At 43.3% G+C, this 20,013-nt stretch overlaps 1 protein-coding gene across 1 annotated transcript in view; it reads right to left on the reverse strand.

Annotated features, from left to right (window-relative positions):
- cnksr2a (connector enhancer of kinase suppressor of Ras 2a) overlaps window positions 1-20,013 on the reverse strand; it is a 799,210-nt gene that overhangs the window by 366,340 nt on the left and 412,857 nt on the right. Inside the window, exon 8 of the mRNA XM_070893873.1 lies at window positions 12,155-12,223. Coding sequence (XP_070749974.1) covers window positions 12,155-12,223 — 69 coding nt within the window. The remainder of the gene's footprint in view (window positions 1-12,154; window positions 12,224-20,013) is intronic.

Below are 20,013 nucleotides of genomic sequence, written 5' to 3' on the forward strand. Positions count from 1 at the left end.
GTACCTCCGGGACCACCAGATAAATTTGTAGAAATTTTTCAGGTCGGAGGCATTCGCCTTCGGGAAGCCTCCGACCGCATTTTCCGGGCCATCATCTGCAAAAAGGTTGATGGAAATGCTTGGAACAGGCATTCTCAGTCCATCCTTGACAATGCCACCCAACTCATAAATAGACAGGTGGAGAGTTAGACAGACTTTTTCGTCACATAAGTTGTGTTGCAAGACTACTTACCAAATTAGTAAACAGAGTAAAGCATGATGATATGATTATTGATGAGATTACATTAGCATATTGCAAATTATGCCTGGCACTACAATTTCATCATATTTAATATTATTTTTTTTGAAAATTACAATATGGAAAATACAGCTGTACTAGTTCATATAAACTTATAAACGACAGTTGGTGCTATTAGTGGATGACCCACTAAGAAGTTCATATAAAAAGAAAACATTTCTATAGCACCTTCCACAACCTCAGGATTCTCAAAGCATTTATAGCCAATGAAGTACTTTTGAAGTGTAGTCAATGTTATGGTGTAGGAAACGTGGCAGCTGATTGTGCAAGCAAGGTCCCACAAACAGCAATGTGATAATGATCAGATACTGGGCCCGAAATTGATGATATCCCGCTGCCGCCCGTTTCTCAGCGGTATTCAGACCGTCCTTCATTTTTTACCGCCCGTTACCGCTTAGATCCTCCAGTGCGAATGTAGCGGGCAGCAATGGGAGTGGGGTGTAGCGGGCGTTGGCGGGCGTTGCAGGCCATTAGACTCGGCAAAGATCGGAGGCCGAGTTCTGCGCATGCACGATTTTTTTATTTTTTTGTTGACGTTGAAGCTGTTTTTGGCGCGATTGGGGGTTGCCCGCGCATGCGCAGAACAGCTTGGTAGGGACAGGGAGTTCGATAGAGAAGATCGTGAGAAGTTTAGAGAGAGAGAGCGAGAGAAAAAACACAGAAAGTACCAAAGACAAAGGACCAAGCAGGAAAAGTCAGTATACATAAGAACATAAGACATAGGAGCAGGAGTAAGCCATACGGCCCCTCGAGCCTGCTCCGCCATTCAATAAGATCATTGCTGATCTGATCATGGACTCAGCTCCACTTCCCCGCCCGCTCGCCATAACCCCTTATCCCTTTATAGATAGACAGGTGAGAAGAGAGTGGAGAGAGTAAGAAAAAAAATTAATAATTGTGCAAGATTTATTAACGATCTTAAATAAAATCTTGAGTCAGAAGAAGAGCCTCAACAAAGTCAAAGATGCAGAGGCTGAGGGCACCACACTTTACCAACGAGGAGCTGGAGGTACTTGTCTCTGCGGCGGAGGCAAGGTATGGGGACCTTACCAGGGATGGTCGTGGGAAGCCACCCCCGGTCCAGTACCAGCGAATCTGGAAGGAAATTGGGGAGGCCATGTCCGTAGTGGGGACAATCGTAAGGGATGGGGTACTGAAGTTGCATGTTCAGCCATGAACTCATTGAATGGCGGTGCAAGCTCGAAGGGCCGAATGGCCTACTCCTGCACCTATTTTCTATGTTTCTATGAGACCAATGTCGCAAAAGGTGGAATGTCGTTGTAGTTGCAGCCAGAGTAAGTAATGATTTTATTGATGCACACCCTTACTACTTACAATTTAAATCTAGGCTTAGTGTAACGCCATATTTGCCATCAGTTAATAAATGATCTTATTACGATGTTTTTTTGAGATCTAAGTAGATGGTTCTGTACTTAGAGATCTTGCTCAAGAACCGCGTACTTCTTAATAGGATTAATGGTACATAAAACTAACGACTAGTGTTTTGATGGCTATTTGTGTAAGTGTGTGTGTGTGTGTGCGCGAGTGTGTGTGTACACGATGCATGTACAAATCAGTTAAAGATTGCTACTTTAATTTCTGCAGAAGAAATTGTCAACCAACGCCTCCGAGCAGCAGCGCATGGAAGGAGGCCCACCACAGGTGTTAGAGATAAGTGACTTGGAACAGCAAACCTCAGCCTTGGTGGGTGGGTACAACCGTGCAACCACCCACGGTGATGCTGATCCCTTGCCACAGCATGGTAAGTTGCGGTCATGTAATGTCATCTCAAAATAATATAATGTACTGTGATGTTGGGGTCATGTAATATAATATCATGCATTTTAATGCATTGTCTGTCGGCCATATATAATGTAATAATGCAGGAGTGGTAGTCCTTGAAATAAGATTGTGCTACGTGACGGTACTCATGTCACCATGACCCCTCCCCTGCTGCTAACCACTGAAATGTTGTTTTGTATTTGCAGATACTGATTCGGAAAACACAGAGGTAGCCACCGCCTTGACATCCGGCATTCAACCAGCAACCGCCTCGACCTCTGGCACCCAAAGAGCCTCTGCCAGACCCCTCGCCTCAAGCTCCTTCAGACACCCTGCCGTGACCTCCGCGAGAGTGCCCACCTCCACCATTGCCACCCAGGGACACCAAGAACAGGAGGAAGACGAGGAAGAAGGGTCACTGACTGAGCCACTTCAACTGGGGGGTGGGGAGCAGTCCATTCTTTTAACCTTTGTGTCTGCATATGTGGGCACGAATACCTCTGCATCGGGGTCAGAGTTTTATGGCCTTGGAAAATATTCTGAAGAAGTGGGACCAAGCAGTGTGTAGTAATGCACCCCTAGCGTTCAAGCCGCTATGCCGCATCCACAGAGGTTGATGCAGCAAAGAGGGAATGCTGCAAGACAGGGGGCCGCTCAACAGGATGTGCGTCGAGATAGGTCAAGAGCTCCTCCAGGCCATGGCTGTGATAGCTGGGCACATCGCGGGACTTTCAGACCAACATGAGGACTCTATGGTTGAGGTTGATTGCCACGGTGGAGCGAAACACCGAGTCCGTCGATGCCATACGGCAATTGATGGTCTCGGGATATGGCACGCAACCCCCCTGTGCCATAGCAGCCGGGCCTACCACATCCCAAGCTGCTCCTATGTCCCCAATCATGGTGCTGCCATTGTCTTCCCACCAACGATGGCAGCAGTGCTCCGGATCCAGTGCTGCACAACGTCCTGGTCCCAATGAGGGAAGGGGCAGGGGTCGGCGTGGGGATAGGCAAAACCGGAGAAGAAAGGGGGGTGACGGTATGGGGGGTAAGAAAGTCTGTGGGAGTGGCTAGAGAGTTGGATGTTGGTTGTTTTTGAACATGTTGCTGATGTTGTTCTTGTTGCTATTTTATATGTTATTGTTTGATTAAAAGTTTTGAATGTTCATTGTAAATTGCTAAAAATAATTTATTAAGTTTTAAACAGTTCACATTTTTGAAAGTTCTGAAAGTTTTCCAAGTTTTAAATATTTTGAATGTATTACAATTTTATATAAATGTTTTTATAGAATTTAACCACCCTTGTACAGTGACTAACTTTTAGAAAATGAAGGGTAACAGTCATGAATGTTCCATACAGTGGGCAGACAAAGCTGGTGTTGGGGGGTGGGGGGTGCTGCCATGACACACTACTACCATCTGCTTAAGATTGGCTAAGATCAGGTAAGATCTTACTTTTCAGGACAGTATTTAGGCCCGGCGGTAAATGGATCTTAGTGATCAAATTTGCGTTTTTGGGCCTTCTCCGATGGGCGGGCAGTATGGACTACCGCCAGCGGTAAATCGCTGATGAATTTCCCGCCGGCAGGAATGTGGGCCAAATGTGGGCAGTAATTGATTTTTTGGGGATTAAATTCGCATTTCTGGGCGGTAAGTTGGCGGTAATATGATGAATTTCGGTGCCCAATCTGTTTCAGTGATGACAGTTGAGGGATAAATATTGGCCAGAGCACCGGAAGAATTCCCCTCTTCTTTGAAATAGTGCCATGGGATCTTTTACATCCGTCTGAGGGAGCAGCCGGGGCCTCGGTTTATCACCTCATCCGAAAGACGGCACCTCTAACAGATATGCCATTCCTATGTTTCATATTTTAACAGAGTTGCTAACCCATTTAATTTAAGTGGATTTGCAACTTCATTAAGAGAGAGAGGAATGCCAAGAATACAGTGCGTTTGGCTGCTAATATTGCCTGAAGTAAATTCAATCCTCATTTTTGATTATGTAAGGATCTGAAGAGGTAGTTCACATAATGGCACTGTAGCCAAGATTTCGGCACAGATCGTCCCTGGCAGTTCCAAGAACTCAGCCTGCTTAAAACTCTCTCATTGAGCCAACAATGCCATTTAAAATCATGAGAATAATGAACATACCCTATTAAAAGATATGCCAATTTCTATAATCTATGCAGTGGGGCACTTTTATAATGTCCTGTCTGTCCACCAGACATGAATTCAGCAAACTATTAAATAAAAGCATGCTGATATAAATCAGAAAGGGCAGAAGTAAAAGTTAAATCGAAAGGAGATGAAATAAGTGTACCTTAAATAGAAAAATAAAGAAGTGAGAAGCAGTAGTTGTATAAAAATTACAAAATACAACATCAGGTGAAGAGATGAAAGGTTTTAGGCAATAGGCAGGTATTGCCACAGTATCCATGGGATAGATGACAAAACCTCACAAGCTATGTGAGAAAAGCTTTAGCTCTTCAGTTAATAGCAGTGGATATTGGCCCAGAAATTGTGATCAGAGGCTTCCTGCGGGCAGATGCCTTGGACCAAAATGTTTTTAACAAAAGTACCTGGAGGAACGTAGTCTTGAGCTCCGTAGTCCAGCGTAGGGGCCCATGTATTCCAGGAGTGTATGTGCAGCCTGGGATCATGTGGGCCAGGCCAACCAATGAAAATGGCGTATCCCTATTCACAGTAATGATGATCTCCACCATTTCTATGAATGGGGATAACCCTAAAAACACCTATTTAAAATTAATTGAAATTGAATTTAATTAAATGTTTGTCAAAAATTTAATTTTTTTGAATATGTTTTAATAGGGGTAAAAATGAACTTACCTTAATTGACAGGGTTTTTAATATAAAAATTATTTATAACATTTTATTTTTCTATCTTTTAAAACTCTTACGCTGGTAAAAGCAGGCCTTACGCCTGCTTTTATCAGGTGTAAGAGTTTGAAGGACATTTGCTGGGCAAGAGTTGGGCAAATGGACCAAATCTCTGCCCACCAAGGCCCTTCTCCCAGGGGTGCGTTGAAATTGTCAAAAGAAATGTTGACAGTTCGCAAGTGCCGGATTTCGGCGCATGAACCGGGGCCTCTTCGGGCGTGTGCGCACATCATACGTGCCCGTAGAGACCGCAAATTTTGGCCTATTGTATTTAATGTGCATTTACATCTGCAGGTTATATGATACATTCCATTGTGGCATAAAACAATTTACCTTTATATAGTGCAGTATAAACGTCCCAAGGTGTTCAATAAATTATACTGAATTGCTAAGAAAATGGTTAAAAAAAATCCATAAATGTATGGGTTAGGACATGAAATATTACAAAAATAAGTATTTTTTAAAATTATACATCAAAAATGCAACTCCATTCATGTTTATAAGCCACGGCTGTTGCGCGTCACTGGTAATATCGTGGATCCCTTCAGCTGCTTTGGTGATTGGTGTTTCCACTCCCTCTCCTCTATTAGAAACCCCATCCTGTTTCTCCACTGAAATTATTCCCACAAAACTTCTCCTTTCGTAAAGCCGAATATATGTCTTCAGTTTGAACAGAAAGTTATTTCAGTCTGAACATCATTAGAATATGCAGTTCTTCTTTTCCTTACTTCTTCAGAAATATAACTGTTGGAACGGGAATAATATCAGCAATGTATAGCTTTGCGATAGAAATTCTTGCCTTCCAGAGGAAACAGAAATAAAGGAAACCTTTGATGGAAAATGGTGCAATGGGTCCGAAATTGATCAAAGGCAAGTTCCGCCCATTTACTGTCGAAAAGACCACTAAGACCCTGACAGTACTTTGGGTGGAGGTTTGGTGAAAAAAGAAGGAAAAAAGCGCCCGGCAGAAAAAATGGGCATTACACGTCGATTCTGGGCGGTAGAGGGCAGTAGGTGGGATTCTGGGCGGCAAATGCAATCCTGGAGAAAGTTACGCTGAGGCTGGAGTCGGGCCCAGGGAGGGGGGAACGCAAAATAAAAATGTTCCAAAAAATAAAAAAACAAATCACAAAACCTTCAGAGGACCCTGTCAAACAAAATCGCTGCAAAAGAAGTAAAGAAAAAAATCTCACTTACATTTTCTTGCAGGTCTTCATTCCTATTGTCCAGGTAAGACCTGCTTCCAAGCAGCGGTCTTTTCTCCTGCAGGAGCAGGGGACCGCTCAGATGAATCTTGGAAGGCAGGAATTTTTTCAACATTGCACGCTGGCACACGCCAGCAGACACTCCCCATCGGTCCTTCCAAACCGCTGGCGAGGGCCTCACCAATCTTGTACGAAGGAGAGGGCGCTGAAAAATCTTGGCGGCAGCCGGTAGGAGGGTCATCAATTTTGGGCCCAATGTGTTTCAATGCACTATGGCTGATGTGTCCAGAGTTATAAGTTATGGAGGGTGGGGGTGGGGGGGGCGGGATTATAATGAGGTTAGAAAGGGGGAAAAGGGGTGCAGATGTTGCATCTTCCGAATAGAAGGAAAGAATGAAAATCACTTCATGCTGGCCGTGTTGGGTGAAATCATTTTTTTTTTCTTTGAAAGACGAGAATATCTTGTTCTCTGAAATTAACAAACCACTAACAAAATCACAAGCACACACAGCTTTGAAACATCCAATTTCTTAATGCAATGTCATCAATGGATAGTTAATGACCAAGAAAAACCGGCATTCTACAAATTTCTGTTAAATGACCAATTTTACCCCGAGTGGTCAGGTGTAAAATAGTATGTGAAAAGGTTGGGAGCCTGCCAGCCCTAAGAATGGTGCAAGGCACATGGAAAAAAAATAAAAGAAAAGGTAAAAGTGGGATGGAGGCAAAAAATTGAGAGAGAATTTGAAGGACCAATTTTGTATTCTATTGGAGTAAAGCTGTTGAAATAATTGAGAATAAGAATTTCTGTATCCTTGCACTGAATGATCACTGTTATTAATGGCCCAGAAAACATGTAGGGATTTCTTCCTCTTAATTGTGTTCTTGGTATTTGGGAACATTTATTAAAGGCTACCAGAAAGTTTTAGCTCTCTTTACCAGAAGGTAGCTAAGTAACAAAATAAAATAAAAATTCTAACAATACATCACCTTTGATTAAATACTCCAGGGTGATCATTACAGCACAGAGGGAGGTCATTTGATCCCTCATTTGTCTTGGTGCTAGCTTTTCAAAGGGAGCTATTTACACAAATCCCATTTGTATGCCCTTTCCACAAAGGCTATTATATTCTTCTTTTTCAAATACATATTTAATTTCTCTGTAAATGTTGAAGTCTCTTCCTCAATAACCACTTGTACTAAAACATTCTGGGGATGAAATTGCCCACCGCTGGAAACAGGGCGCACCTACCCTGTTTCTGTTGTTTTTACTGGTGTGGTGGATGCGGTGGCCTCTTGAGCGAAATTCCGCTTTATTTTCAGGGGATCGGAAGTCGGTCATAATGGGGGTGGAAGTGCGGTGGTAAGCGGAAGTCCGCAGTATAGAGGGGTGGAAGTTGGGGGCGGAGTGGCCGCTGCGGTCAGTCATCAGCATAGCGCTGATGTCATGGCGCGTGTCATCATGGCTCTCCCCTTCACTTAAAGGGGAGGGCCTGCGCGATTTTTAAAAGTCCAGTCCACTGGTCCACCAGGGAGGGTTTCTGCTGACCCAGTGGCCTGGCCGAACCCGGGGTATAATTGTCGGCCCGAATTGGCAGTTGACCAACAAAAAAAAAATATGACGGTAGCGGTAGGTCCTCCCCTTTAATGGGAGTCACACTGCCATTTTAGAAGCACCGGCACAAATAGCTGCTTTTGGCACCAGGTGGTGGGAGCAAGATTTTTTTCAGCGGAATTTCGCCATCAGGGCGGAACATCGGCGAGGTGTGCTCTGATGATGTATTGAGGATGGATCGGCAGCAGTGGAGCGGGTCACCGGCGGGATACCGCAGGGGTGTAATTTACACGAAAAATCGGCGACCATTGCACTCCGCAGCGTGGCAGCCAATTTCCGGCGGCAGCAGGCCTGAATGGAAGGGGCAATTTCGGTCCCTCTATGTGCTCCAATTCTCTGTCTGCAAAAAAATTCTTCCTACTTCCCCCTTTGTTCTTCGAATAACAATTCTCAGTTGGCGCCTCTTTATTGCAGATTCACAAACAATTGAAACAATGGATCAGATTTTGCAGTCAGCGGCAAAGGAACAGCTCTTGTCGTTCATTACTCTGACAGCTGGCCACAGAGTTTTTCTGGGTTTTTGAGAAAAGACTTGCTCTCATCAAGCATCTAATCCAATGCCGCCCTTGACAGGTGCTCTGTGGCGTCTGTGAGCAGAAAAAAACCCAGCAGGCTCAACCATTAAGATTGAAGAATCCTCACTGAAACACGCAGAATCTAAACCAGGAAGTATAAATTAGATCCAAATCACGTATAGAAAGTGGAATAAAGGTTGGGAAAGAAAGATAAGATTCAGAGAGATAAAAGAGACAGACAGTAAAAGTAAACAAAATATTTATCTTAATTTTTTTTAAAATCTCCAATACTAATTAAACTTTGAAAGAATGAGACTTAAATTTGCAGGGCAGAAAGGTTGTTTGGCAGTAATTATCACTAATTACATCATTAACAATTCACTTACTGCTGATTTTTTTTTTAATGGACGTCGCTAGCAAGGCCAGAATTTATTGCCCATCCCTAACGGGTGGTGATCCACCTTCTTGAATGCAATTACATGGCTTGCTACGGAGGAGAGGGGCATCTCTGACAGCAACCTCTGGATTTCCGTGTTTAGATGTGTGGTGTATGGAGAAAGAGTCAGACTGAACACTGTGAGCTCAAAGTAATGTGTGACCTTAGTCTTTTATTGCAGGTCTCCAGAGTGCCTCTCCAACCTGTAACGCACTCTTAAATACCTGTGCTCCCAAGGGATTATGAGATCCCTTGGGACTCCGGGGAATGAGCGCTCTGGTGGTTGTACAGAGTATATACAACTCCAGATACATAACAAGATGGGCATGTGCTGTCTGATTTACTCCATAATAATGGTGAGCGCTATTAGCCTGACCGTTATTATCAACACAAAATCTGGGCCAATGATAATAACCTATCATTATTCTGAATCTCCATAGTACCCTTCCCATCACTCTAACACCCATTACAACACCATGGAGGGGGCAGGGGGAAGATATGGAATTTTGAACATCCGCCCAAAATAGGTGCGAAGAGGGCAGTGTATCTGCTGCAACTGCCCAATAGTTGCAGTGAGCTGCCCATCCAATTCTCATACCATTGATTAGCTTTTCACGTATTTCAAACAGCTCATCGATTGGAGAGGCATGAATATGCATTGACTTCAGCATGATGCCCAGCCTGTGTAGATAGGTGAAAGGGGAAGGAAATCCATGGGAAGACCCTTGTTTTGGGGGGCGGGTCAACTTTCGACTGGACAGGAGAAGCATTAATGAGGTTCCTTTAAGCCACTCAACGCCTAGTGCCAGGGAGTGCAGTATGCCCAGCACCTACTCTGCCCATTAGTACATGAAAATTACGTTGGGAGTCCTATAACCAACGTAGCACCCAGATTTATATATTTTAATAAGGCCCATATCTGTGTTGGGCGAGATTGCTCGCTGAATAAACTGAATGCAATACTCAAACTGTGGTCTAAGCAACGTCTTGTACAAAATCAAGATCACTTCCTTACTTTTGTATTCAATGCCCTTCTATATAAGATCCAGAATCCCATTCGTCTTTTTTACGGCCCTTTCTATCCGAAGTCCCACCTTTAAAGATTTATGCAGCTGTATCTCTACATGCATTTATTCTTAAGAATCCCACGATTAGCATTTTCTTCCTTTTACAATTCTTTTTCCCAACGTGTTCCGCTTTATATTTCTCTACATTGAACTTCATCTGCCACTTATCAGTCCGCTCCATTAACTTATCAATATCTTACTAGTCTCTTGTATTCTTCCTCACAGTATGTGATGCCCCTTAATTTGATATCATCAGTGACACAATGACAATGAGCTTTGAGTAAGCTCTCCTGAAATGGAGAGATCTGTCTCTTCTCCCTGCATGATATTTTCCAATACTTAACTATTACTTTGTAATCCCAACCAAGTAAGTGACCTTTGTGGTTGGTAGATTTAGGTAGGTTATACCCATCAGGAAAGATTGAACAGACTGGGGCTCTTTTCTCTAGAAAAGAGAAGGCTGCAGTGTGATCTGATAGAGGTCATTAAAATTCTGAAAGAGTTTGATAGGGTAGACATAAAGATGTTTCCACTTGCGGGCAATACCAGAACTAGGGGCCATCAATATAAGATAGTCACTAATAAATCCAATAGGGAATTCAGGAGAAGCTTCTTTACCGAGAGAGTGGTGAGAATGTGAAACTCGCTACCACAGAGAGTGGTGGGGGTGAATAGCATAGATGGATTTAAGGGGAAGCTAGATACGTTCACGAGGGAGAAAGGAATAGAAGGATATATTGATACGATTAGATGAAGAAGGGTGGGAGGAGGCTCGTGCAGAGCATAAACCTGGCAGAGACTAGTTGGATCGAATGGCCTGTTTCTATGCTGTAAATACTTTGTACTTTGTAATACAAACCAAGTAAGTGACCTTTGTGTTTGGTAGTTCTAGACTGGTATATCAGCCAATTTGGTCTCATTTTGTGTTGCCAACAGTGACAGAAAGGGACTTAAAAAGAGAAGCTTCAAGTGACGCAGTATGTAGTTAGTACATCTTCTTGGAGATACTAATGTTAAGATTTTCTGCAAAATATGTGGAAAACAAATAATCATGGGACTGAGTGATTGCACTTGGAAAGTGAGGTCAACATTTCAGAAAAGGGAAAGGAAATTACTCTCAAGTCTCTGTCACCATGTTCATACTAAATATCAACTAGCATAGTCAGGGTAAGGATCTTCCCCTTATGTCTGCTTCACTTCTGCCTGCTTCTTGCTGTTTGGTAGGCCGATGCTGAAAGCCAATACATTTTTCAGTTGCAGTTATTGTTATGTAATGCTTTGCAGTTGCCCCCATCTCTACTTCAACCCTCCCAAATGGATTCCCATATATTAACTATCCTCTTTGATCAGAAGGTCATTGTGCTCAACTCACAAACATCTTCACCTATCTCATCACTGGTACTACCTGAGGGTGCAGCTGACTGATGGAGGAAGGGGTAACCTGCCCTGCCGTATTTCTTCTTGTTCTCAGGAGGCAAAACAACCAAGACTGATAAAGTCATCCACTAATGAAAGCCATAGCATTGCAGTTACATTAGACTGGAATTTTAACTTACTTTCAATACAGTGAAGCCCCATTACAGGATTTCTATCATCGTATAATTTTCTAGATTGTTGATGTACCTTATAATTATTTCATAATTTTAAAAATCATAATCGCATCCGCTTAATTTTATAAATTATTATAGATAAGGTCCTTCAAACAAACCACAAATGAACCTAAACTCAATAATATGCAAACATAACCAAACCATCTTGCATTAGGTCTAAGATGCAAACTGCCTCATTATTTCATTACAAACCAACTTGAATTAATCCTTCAGACTCTTCACATGTACTGTGCAAGATTTCTATAATCCTCTCTGTCCCACTTCTCCATTTAACTTTCTTTAAGTGCAATGGTCTTTTCTCATTTGTCTTTACTTCATTTCAAGACTTTTTAAAGTTATGTGTATTCCTTCAAGTCAAAGTCGACCATGATTAATTTAGATGTCAAAATAGGAGTGCTTTTCTATTTGGCTGCTTTTATATACAGTACACAATGTGTTTGAAAAAATTATACTGCTGCTTTGAACTCGACTTGTTTGGTTAAATTCACCCACTGTATGCTGTAACAGATCTGTCAGAAGAATGGTCCATAAAGGAACAAAAGGTTGGTCAACTACTCCCCACTTACAAGTAATACCTGGTATCTGCCATCCACTGATTAATAGCAATAGCTTTCAAAGAATGCAAAATTAACAAAAATCAATTATTAGAAGCTGGGTGCCATTCTTCACTGTCAAAACAAATCCTACCTCCAAAAAAACATCCCATCAAGCCTTTCTGTGACACGTACCACAGTTTGATGATTGACCTGAATGACTTCATCCCCAGCGTGGATTTTCTTGCACCGATCCGCAGGAGACTTTATAAAGGGAGGAAAAAAAGGGAGACCCAGTTGAAGAAAAATAAAAGCAACATTAAGTAAAATATGCAACATTTACTCCATTAAATAAGACAACAGAGCTATTTCTACTTCCGCTTTTTATTTTACACAAATGCATAGCTGATGTTTGCCAGAAGTAATATGCAGTGAAAATAACACTACAATATTTTTAATTTGCCTAATGTTTCACTTGTGCTGTTGATTACATTTTAATCCAGTTAATAACTACTCAATTTCCAAACGCAGCTTTACTGTGACAAAATAAAGGACAATGATCTTCTGGATTATTGCAAAATCTATTTTCCATAATAGGTGGTTTCAAATATTACTTGATCAATATATCTATTCACTTTAAGCTCATACACTGCATAACATTCCAGAAGGTCACTCATGTTTTGGATAGAATTCCTAACACACCAAACACCAGAACTTTCTTTATGTAGGCGTGGAAATACTTTTAAGGTTACACACATACTGTCTGAGTTTTGACATCACCCTGTATATGATGCTGTCTGTGTACTAAATGCAGATCCACAAAATTGCCAATTTTTTTTGCAATTTCGATGACTCAAAAAGTAACCTCACAAATGATCAGTATAACAGTATGATTTAGATTTTATTTTTATAATTCAGGAATAAAGGTCAATACCCCCAAAATATTTGTTTTTACAAAATAAACATTGGAATGCTGGTTTGCATTCTCTGTTTTCCTCTTATCCAAATGATTAAACAAGGGATGCAAGACTTGGGCTTTCTCTGACCATTCAAAATTGTGACTCACTATTAAGTTCATTGAGCATCAACACGCAGCTGCAGCTGAAACTTTAGGTAAGTCCCGTCATGCATGGCATATAGGTTGCAGCACTCCATATCCATGTAGCTAAATTGAAAAGTAAGCATCTTACTCCAGGTGACATTAGGCATCAGAGAGTTTGGTGAAGGGGAACATTTTGAAGTACAGGGTATCACTATAACAATGACAGAAGTGAATTGTAGTTTTGGTTGTGAATGAATGACTGCGCTGTAATGACATTTGGCAGACACGTTGTGGTGGAGGGGTAGGAGAGGGCGCCCCGGGAGCACAGAATACATAGGAGGCTGCTGTACTGCAACACATTCAGCTGCATTAGCACCTGGAGGAGCAGTGAAATGAGTTGTTACACCTGGTTCACAAACATCTGTAGGGACAGTGGTGGCGAAGATCACCACTGCCCTCAACTTAATGTTAAAAAGTCCTACCAGGTAATAAAGGGTCAACTCAGAACTCAGCCACTTGCTTTGCTTTTTGGACATTTGATGCATTCGGCACAGAACTACTGCTGATTTGACTGTCAAGCAGCGGCCCCTACTCCATGCATGCTACTGCTGGAGGGAATCTTTTCATGAGATCCAACAATCCAACTGAGTGTAGAACAATGGGCATCTATCAGATTTTAGAATCTGTCCCTCATGATTGCTTGTAGCCATTTTCCAAGCAAATTGAAGCTGGCCTAGATTGTATCTTGGAGTTTGGGCATCAACAGCAAGAATATTCATTTTGCTCTTTCTGTATTCATAGGCAGCCCCTCAGGATTGAGGAAGACTTGCTCCCACTCTTAGCATGAGTTCTTAGGTGGCTGTACAGTCCAATATGAGAACCACAGTTTTTGTCACAGCTGGGACAGATAGTCGTTGAGGTAAAGGTTAGGCAGGGAGCCTGGTTTGCCTCACGCTCCTTCCGCTGCCTGCGCTTGATTTCTGCATGCTCTCGGCGACGATACTCGAGAAGCTCAGCGCCCTCCCGAATGCACTTCCTCCACTTAGGGCAGTCTATGGTCAAGGAGTGGGGATGTTGCACTTTATCAGGGAGGCTTGGAGGGTGTCCTTGTAACGTTTCCTCTGCCCGCCTTTGGCTCGTTTGCCATGGACGAGTTTAGAGTAGAGCACTTGCTTTGGGAGTCTCGTGTCTGGCATGCGAACTATGTGGTCTGCCCAGCAGAGCTGATCAAGTGTGGTCAGTGCTTCAATGCTGGGGATGTTGGCCTGGACGAGGACACTAATGTTTGTGCGTCTGTCCTCCCAGGGGATTTGAAGGATCTTGCGGAGACATTGCTGGTAGTATTTCTCCAGCGATTTGAGGTGTCTACTGTACATGGTCCACGTCTCTGAGCCATACAGGAGGGCGGTTATTACTATGGCCCTGTAGACCATGAGTTTGGTGACAGTTTTGAGGGACTGATCTTCAAACACTCTTTTCCTCAAACTGCCGAAGGCTGCACTGGTGCACTGGAGGCGGTGTTGGGTCTCATCATCAATGCTTGCTCTTGTTGATAGGAGGCTCCCAAGATAGGGGAAGTGGTCCACGTTGTCCAGGGCCACGCCGTGGATCTTGATGTTTGGGGGGGCAGTGCTGTGCGGCGAGGACAGGCTGGTGTAGGACCTTTGTCTTACTAATGTTTAGCATAAGGCCCATTCTTTCATACGCCTCGGTAAATACGTCGACTTTGTCCTGGAGTTCAGCCCGTGTGTGCACAGACGCAGGCGCCGTCCGCATACTGTAGCGGTATTATGGCTTGCACCATTGAGATCTCAACTGGTGCCATCACCTGGTCAATTGTCAACGGTAATGCAGCCAACTGTTCTACCATGACATTCCTCATGTGGGTGACAGCAGTACATCATCATCATCTAAGGCAATCCCTTGGAGTCGAAGATGACTTGCTTCCACTCTAAAAGTGAGTTCTCAGGTGACTGAGGAGGCCAATATGGGACCTACAGTCTCTGTCACAGGTGGGGCAGTCAGTGGTTGAAGGAAAGGGTGGTTGGGGAGCTTGGATTGACGCATGCTCCTTCCCCTGTCTACGCTTGTTTCCTGCTTGTTCTCAGCGATGAGACTCGAGGTGCTCAGCGCCCTCCCGGATGCTCTTTCTCCACTTTGGGCGGTTGTGGGCCAGGGATTCCCAGATGGCGGTGGGGATGTTGCACTTTATCAAGGAAGCTTTGAAGGTGTACTTAAAGCATTTCCTCTGTCCACCTGGGGCTTGCTTGCCATGTCGAAGCTCTGAGTAGAGCGCTTGCTTTGGGAGTCTCGTATTGGTCATGTGGACGATGTGGCGTGCCCAATGGAGCTGATCGAGCGTGGTCAATGCTCCGATGCTGGGGTTGTTGGCCTGAGAGAGAACACTCATGTTGGTGCGTCTATCCTGCCAATGGATTTGCAAGATCTTGCGGAGGCTGCATTAGTGGTACTTCTCCAGTGTTTTGAGGTGTCTGCTGTATATAGTCCACGTCTCTCAGCCATATAGGAGGGCAGGGATCACTACTGTCCTGTAGACCATAAGCTTGGTGCCGGATTTGAGGTCCTGGTCTTCAAACACTCTCTTGCTCAGGTGACCGAAGGCTGCCCTGGCACACTAAAGGCAGTGTTGGACCTCGTCATCAATGTTTGCTCTTGCTGTCAGTAGGCTCCTGGGGTATGGAAAATGGTTCACATTGTCCAAAGCCTCGTCGTGGATTTTGGGGGGGGCAGTGCTGTGTGGTGGGGTCAGGTTGGTAGAGGACCTTTGTCTTACGGATGTTTAGCATAAGGCCCATGCTCTCGTACGCCTCGGTGAAGGGTGTTGGGACTCCTCCAATCTACCCAGACCATCTTCCAATGTACTATGCAAGGTAGAAAGTCCTTAGTTTGGTCCTAGTCCTGGATGAGTTTCATGAGAACATAAGAAATAGGAACAGGAGTAGGCCATTCGGCCCCCCGAACCTGCTTTGCCATTCAATAAGATCATGGCTGATCTTCAACCTCAACTGCACTTTCCTGCACTATCCCCATATCCCTTGATTCTCTTAATATTCAACAATCTATCGATCTCTGTCTTGAATATACTCAACGATTGAGCCTCCACAGCCTTTTGGGATAGATAATTCACCACCCTCTGAGTGAAGACATTTCTCCTCATCTCAGTCCTAAATGGCCGACCCCTTATTCTGAGACTATGTCAATTAATGTCTGTAGTTCCATACAATGCAGCAGGGACACTTAGTTAAAATGAACTTTCGCTCTGCATCAGCCAGACACCGGCCCACTACCCCTTCCTCACCAGTGCTTGGTGACTCACCCTATGATAACACTTAGTGCCTCTTCTCCTGCACTGTGTGTATCTGTGTTGGTGCCTACTTCAAGTGAGGACACTAATAGTGCTGCTTTTCAGGATCGGATGGAGTATGACAATGCACTTCAGCAGTATGAGTAAAAACACACTTATCCATTTGGTACTGTATTATCATTACATGAACTATTATGTACTTGTGCATAATCACTAGGCGTGGGCACACTGACCTCAGGTAGAATAAAAGTCATAGACTATCCCAATAATATGGTCCATACCACAAAGTCTGCACTCACTTCCAACTACTGCAGACACCTCTCCCTCTAATTTCTGTTTCCTGAACAGATCTACAATAGCTTGCTCACCAGTAATGAGCTGTCACATATGGGGCTACATGAGCTGTTCTACAAATACACCTCCCATTATATGCAAGTATAGCCTTTAAACATAAGAGCAGCAAGGACTGAGACTGAGTAATTTGGCTCCGGGAACTTTCTCATGCAGTAGATTTCCACTCACATTATGGCATGTACCATGAAATTTCCATAGCTCTATAATATTTTTTCCTATTTATTTTACTTTCTACATGCTTGCCAACAGCTGTGTGTGTCAATAAGGCATTTTTGGCAGATAATTTAACTTACTATTTTCCTTCATGTCAATAATACATGTTGTGCCTCTTACAGTATTCATGCCTTATACCGTGGCTGTAGTGTGTACCATCTACAAGATGCACTGCAGCAACTCGCCAAGCCTTCTTCGGCAGCACCTCCCCAACCCGCGATCTCTACCACCTTGAAGGACAAGGGCAGCAGGCGCTTGGGAACACCACCACCTCCACGTTCCCCTCCAAGTCACACACCATCCTGACTTGGAAGTATATCGCCGTTCCTTCATCATCGCTGGGTCAAAATCCTGGAACTCGCTCCCTAACAGCACTGTGGGAGTACATTCACCACACGGACTGGAGCGGTTCAACAAGGCAGCTCACCACCATCTTCTCGAGGGCAATTAGGGATGGGTAGTAAATGCTGGCTTTACCAGCGACGCCCTTTCCATGAACAAATAAAAAAAAACACCACCTCCAAGTTCCCCTCCAAGTCATGTACCATCCTGACCTGGAAATACATCGCTGTTCATTCATCATCGCTGAGTCAAAATCCTGGAACTCCCTACTGAACAGCACTGTGGAAGTACCTTCACATCACGGATTGCAGCGGTTCAAGAAGGTGGCTCACTTCTACCGTCTCTCGGGCAATTCGGGATGGGCAATAAATGCGAGCACCGTGAATAAATGAATTTTTAAAAAGTAGATTTTTAAATCTAAATGGTAATCTGACGGAACGAATCACCCATCTGTTATAGAACTCACCTGACCTTCCTCCCATAATTGATTCCAAATTCATTGAAATCAATGGAAGGATAATCAGCCGGGTTCTATAATCAGGCAGGCTACTCAGATTATAGCACATGTAGTGAAGATGAAAATTTACTCCGTAGTGTCTGATAAATTGTATCAGTTATTGCCCTAAAATGATCAAGAACGTGTGCCATTGAATTTTAACTAAATGCTAACAAAATAGAATTTTATTCAATAAAAACAGAAAACTCTGCAAAACTGATGAAGGGAGCACACCCAAAACATCATAACTTGTCTTTTCTCTTTACAGATGTTGACTAACCAGTTATGTATTGCCAACATTTTCTGTTTTCATTTCTGAATTCCAACATTTGCTGTGTTTCCTTGTTACTTTACTGAATTTTGTTCAATTACTTCCTTGATGGAATGTGTCAAATTTATACTGCAGCCGCAATATTTTTCCCAACCTGACAGATACTAAACACTGACATATTGCATATGAATTATATATAAGCGTATCATAGAATAAATTTCATGCGATTTTCCTTGCGTGTGGCATTTTACAGTGACGCAATTAAGCTTTTTCAAGACGGCACTGCCAACTAGTGTAAGTCACATTTAACCTCTAATTCCTATGCAAACTGGCCCCATGCCAAATTTTATGTAATGCCACCCCCTCACCTGTATAGTGCAGCTTGCCCAGATAAAACAAACACATGACTATTCAAATGGCTTGTAATGCTGAAGTTTGATTTTTGTTTTGGCTCATTGCATAGTTTAATCTGCACTTTCACTGGTGCATTATTTCCTCTTTTATATACGACATATCCATGATTATTTGGTGTGGCATTCATATATTTGGAGGTGGAAGAGCAGCTTGAGTGGACAAGAAAAGCAGGTGTGACCACAACCAGTGGCGGCTGGTGACCTCTAACAAGTGAGGCACAGCTCCACATGCCTAACCAAGACAGTGCGTTACTATGGTTCCTGTGGAATCCCACCACCAAAATTGTGTAATACTCTGCTTAGGCCACAGCTGGAATACTGCATGCAGTTCTGGTCACTGTATTATAGGAAGGATGCGATTGCACTGGAGAGGGTGCAGAGGAGTTTTACGAGGATGCTGCCTGGAATGGAGAATCTTAGCTATGAGGACAGATTGGATAGGCTGGGTTTGTTCTCCTTGGAACAGAGGAGGCTGAGGGGAGACCTCATTGAGGTGTATAAAATTTTGAGGGGCCTGGATATAGTGGATAGTTAGGGCCTACTTCCCTTAGTGGAGGGGTCAATTACAAGGGGCATAGGTTTAGGGTGGTTGTTGGAAGGTTTAGAGGGGATTTGAGGGGAAGCTTCTTCATGCAGAGGGCTGTGGGGGTCTGGAACTCGCTGCCTGGAAGGGTGGTGGAGGCAGAAACACTCACCACATTTAAAAGGTGCTTGGATGTGCATTTAAAGTGCGGGTTACGGATCTAGAGCTGGTAAGTGGGATTAGACTGGATAACCCCTTGTTGGCTGGCGCAGACACGATAGTAAGCACATCATAGAATCTAATACAACAAGAATGATCTCCTGGACTAGTTTTGATTGCCTGGATAGATCGGAGAGTAATTTTCCCAGATTTTTTTCCCTAATTGGCCTAGGTTTTTAATCTGTTTTTTTGCCTTTCCCAGGAGATTGCATGGCTCCGGGTGATGTGGAGTGTAAAATGTTGCGATACTGGGTATCGCAGTTGTGTGAGGTGGACTGGTTGGGCCGGATGCTCTTTACCTGTCCGCCATTGTTCATTGTTCGTAGGTTTATATGTAACCTTCAGGGCTGCTGACTGAGGGCCGTGTGGCTCTTTGTCGACCGGCGCGGACACAATGGGCCGAAATGGCCTCCTTCTGCGTTGTAAATTTCTATGTTTCTAAGTTATATATTATCTTTTTCTGATGGCACTATTCAGCAGTTGCATTCTTTTAAACCTTTACATCCAGGATTAGACTTTAAAAAAGCAAGTAAAACTTTGTAAAAGACTCTTCTATTTTTTTCACTCTTTGTTTAAATTCTAAGTGCATTCCCTCATTACCTAATTTCTGCTGAAATTTTTTTGCATCAGCTAAGATCTAGAAATAAAAGGTGTCAAACTCAAAGCAGTGGAATTTTTAACATAGATAAATTCTAGAATGTTTCTTTAAACCTTTCAAGGACATGGAGACTGCCTACAAAATACTCTTCTCACTTTGAGCTTTTAGTATTGCTCAACCCATGCGGTCTGTATCCAGTCCATTACTATTGCAATACTGAAAAGGCCTTGGTGTATGGGAAATCCTGCAAGCAGTTCT

Source organism: Pristiophorus japonicus, chromosome 11 (assembly GCF_044704955.1).
Source record: "Pristiophorus japonicus isolate sPriJap1 chromosome 11, sPriJap1.hap1, whole genome shotgun sequence".
Taxonomy (NCBI): Eukaryota; Metazoa; Chordata; class Chondrichthyes; family Pristiophoridae; genus Pristiophorus; species Pristiophorus japonicus.